The sequence below is a fragment of the Rhincodon typus genome, chromosome 47 (genome assembly GCF_021869965.1).
Source record: "Rhincodon typus isolate 14 chromosome 47, sRhiTyp1.1, whole genome shotgun sequence".
In the NCBI taxonomy this organism is placed as follows: Eukaryota; Metazoa; Chordata; class Chondrichthyes; order Orectolobiformes; family Rhincodontidae; genus Rhincodon; species Rhincodon typus.
This window is the reverse complement of record NC_063378.1, coordinates 9,054,614-9,056,986: the sequence shown is the minus strand read 5'-3', so window position 1 is coordinate 9,056,986 and position 2,373 is coordinate 9,054,614. Positions and strand designations below refer to the sequence as shown.

Here is a 2,373-nt window from a genome sequence, read left to right as displayed (position 1 = left end):
CTCTCTCTTTCACTCTCATTCTCTACGTTACTCTCTCTCCCTCCGTCTCGCTCTTTCTCTCCCTCTCATCCTCCTTCCCTGTCTTTTACTTGCTCTCTCTCTGATTCTCTCTCACTCTCCAACTCACTCTCAGTGTCTCACTCTTTATTTTACTGTCTCTTTTTCTTTCTATCTCCCTGTGTCTTTCTCCTGTTCTGTCTTTATCATTCTCACTTTCTTTCCGTTTCATTCTCGCTCCGTCTCCCTCCTTGTCCCTCTCCCTCTCTCCCCCTCCCTTTCTGCCCTCTCTTTCTCCATCTCTTCCTATCCCTCTCTCTCTCTCTCTGTCTCTCGGTGGTGGGAGTAGTTGGGGAGAAAGTTGGGTGGTGCCTTTGAGAGGCAGCGGGGAGGCCATTCCCTCTCTCTGATAACCCGCTGGTCTCCCTCAGGTTGTCTCCGCGGCGATCTGTCGGTGACCCAGGAGCCCCGCCTGTGTGCGGCCTTAAAGGGGCAGTCCGCCTTGTTGGGATGTGGTTACACGGCCGACGGGGATGAGAAGGTTTTGCGGAGCGTGTTCTACTGGGCGCTGAGGGACCCCGGGCAGGACCCGACCGTGATCCACCCAGACCCACCCCCCCGTTACCGGGAACGGCTGGGGTTCGTCAGAGCCAGTGGGGGCGGGGGTTCCAGCCTCAGGGTTGGCCCCCTCCATCTGAATGACACCGCGACCTATTACTGTTACATCTCCTTCCTGGTCGGGGAGCAGAGTATCACCCAGTCGGGACCCGGGAGCCAACTCTTCGTCTACGGTAGGTGGCTCTCCCCTCTTCCCTCTCCTCCCCCTCCCCTCTCCACCCCCTGTACCCCCTCCCACCCCCCCACATCACTCCCCTCTCCCGGGGTGACCCGCAAAGCCTCACACAGTCCGAGGGTAATTCCCTTCACCACTGGGCGTTGGGATCTTCCCATTCCTCCGGCACAGCCCCTCCCCCGCCCATTGGGGGGGAGGGGGGCGTTTGGGTCCCTCAGTTTCTGCGACAGTGGTTGGGGGGGGGGTGGGAGAAGGAACCCATTCGATGGGCACAATGGCCTCCCCCTTTCAACCTGCTTCCCGCGACGTGGTGCCAGGTGGGGCAGGGTGGTGGGTAGGGGTTTTCTTTTTGTGTCTGAATCGCGCGTTCGGTACCGGTGCCTCTCCCCGTCCCCGGGGCCTGGGGTCACGTTAGAAACGGAGAAGGGCAGGAGCAGGCCCTTCAGCACCCCCCCCCCCGGCCCCTGCTCTCCCATTCGGTTGGCCGGGGGGGGGGGGGGGGGTTCATCAATAGCCTCACCCCCCCAGTCTCTCGATGTGATCCCTTTATCCCTAAGAACTGTATGGGGCACTCAATGCCCCAGCTCTGACCGCTTTCTGTGACAGAGAATCCCAACGCGCTCCCCCACTCTCTGGGTGAAGACGCTTCTCCCTCATCTAGACTGTGACCCCCCCCCCCCAGGTCTTGGGCACCCCCCCCCCCGCCACCCCCAGCCCCACCGCCCCATCCTTCCTGCGTTGACCCTGTTGCAATTTTCTCGGTTTCTGCGAAACCCCAGTGAACGTGCAGTGGTCGGGTCACACAGCACGGAAACAGACCCTTCGGCCCAGCCACACCCACAGACTTGCTCCCACCGCCCTCCCCCTCCCCCCCCAACCCATGAAGGTAAAGGCCAAAACCTGGCCATTCAGCCCATCCAGCCGTTCACAGAATCCTGCCTGCTGTGCCCACTGGGTTCGGGAGGGTGGGGGGTCAGGGTGCGGGGCTGTCGGAGGGGACAGCGGACAATGTGGCACGCCTCCCACAATCCCTGTGTTTGCCCCCTCACCCCACACAGAGCCCCTGGTGCTGACAGCCCAGAGGGACTGCATGTGCAACATCCAGTGTGAAACGCGGGTGGGAAACCGGAGCGCGGTGCGGATCGCCTGGTTCCGGGGTGGGGTTCCGGTCCAGGAGGAAGAGACGGCGAGGACTTCGCTGGACCCAGGAGAGGGAGATGCCCATCGAGTGGTGAGCAGGCTCACTCTGTTCCCACTTGACTCGGGGTCACGGGTCAACTACACGTGTGTTTTACAACACAGCGAGGCTGGCATCATCGACTGGCAGGAGCACATCTTTCACACGGGTAAGACCCTCTACCCACCCCACACCACAACACATTACAGCCCAGTCCCAGGGTCAGTGCTGAGGGAGCGGGCACTGTCGGAGGGTCAGTGCTGAGGGAGCGGCACTGTCGGAGGGTCAGTGCTGAGGGAGTGGGCACTGTCGGAGGGTCAGTGCTGAGGGAGTGGGCACTGTCGGAGGGTCAGTGCTGAGGGAGTGGGCACTGTCGGAGGGTCAGTGCTGAGGGAGTGGGCACTGT

General features: G+C 61.7%; 1 protein-coding gene across 1 annotated transcript in view; it reads left to right on the top strand.

Annotated features, from left to right (window-relative positions):
* Window positions 1-2,373, top strand: part of LOC125487917 — an 8,036-nt gene that overhangs the window by 4,507 nt on the left and 1,156 nt on the right. Inside the window, exons 3-4 of the mRNA XM_048620554.1 lie at window positions 429-788; window positions 1,849-2,136. Of these exons, the coding sequence (XP_048476511.1) occupies window positions 429-788; window positions 1,849-2,136 (648 nt within the window). The remainder of the gene's footprint in view (window positions 1-428; window positions 789-1,848; window positions 2,137-2,373) is intronic.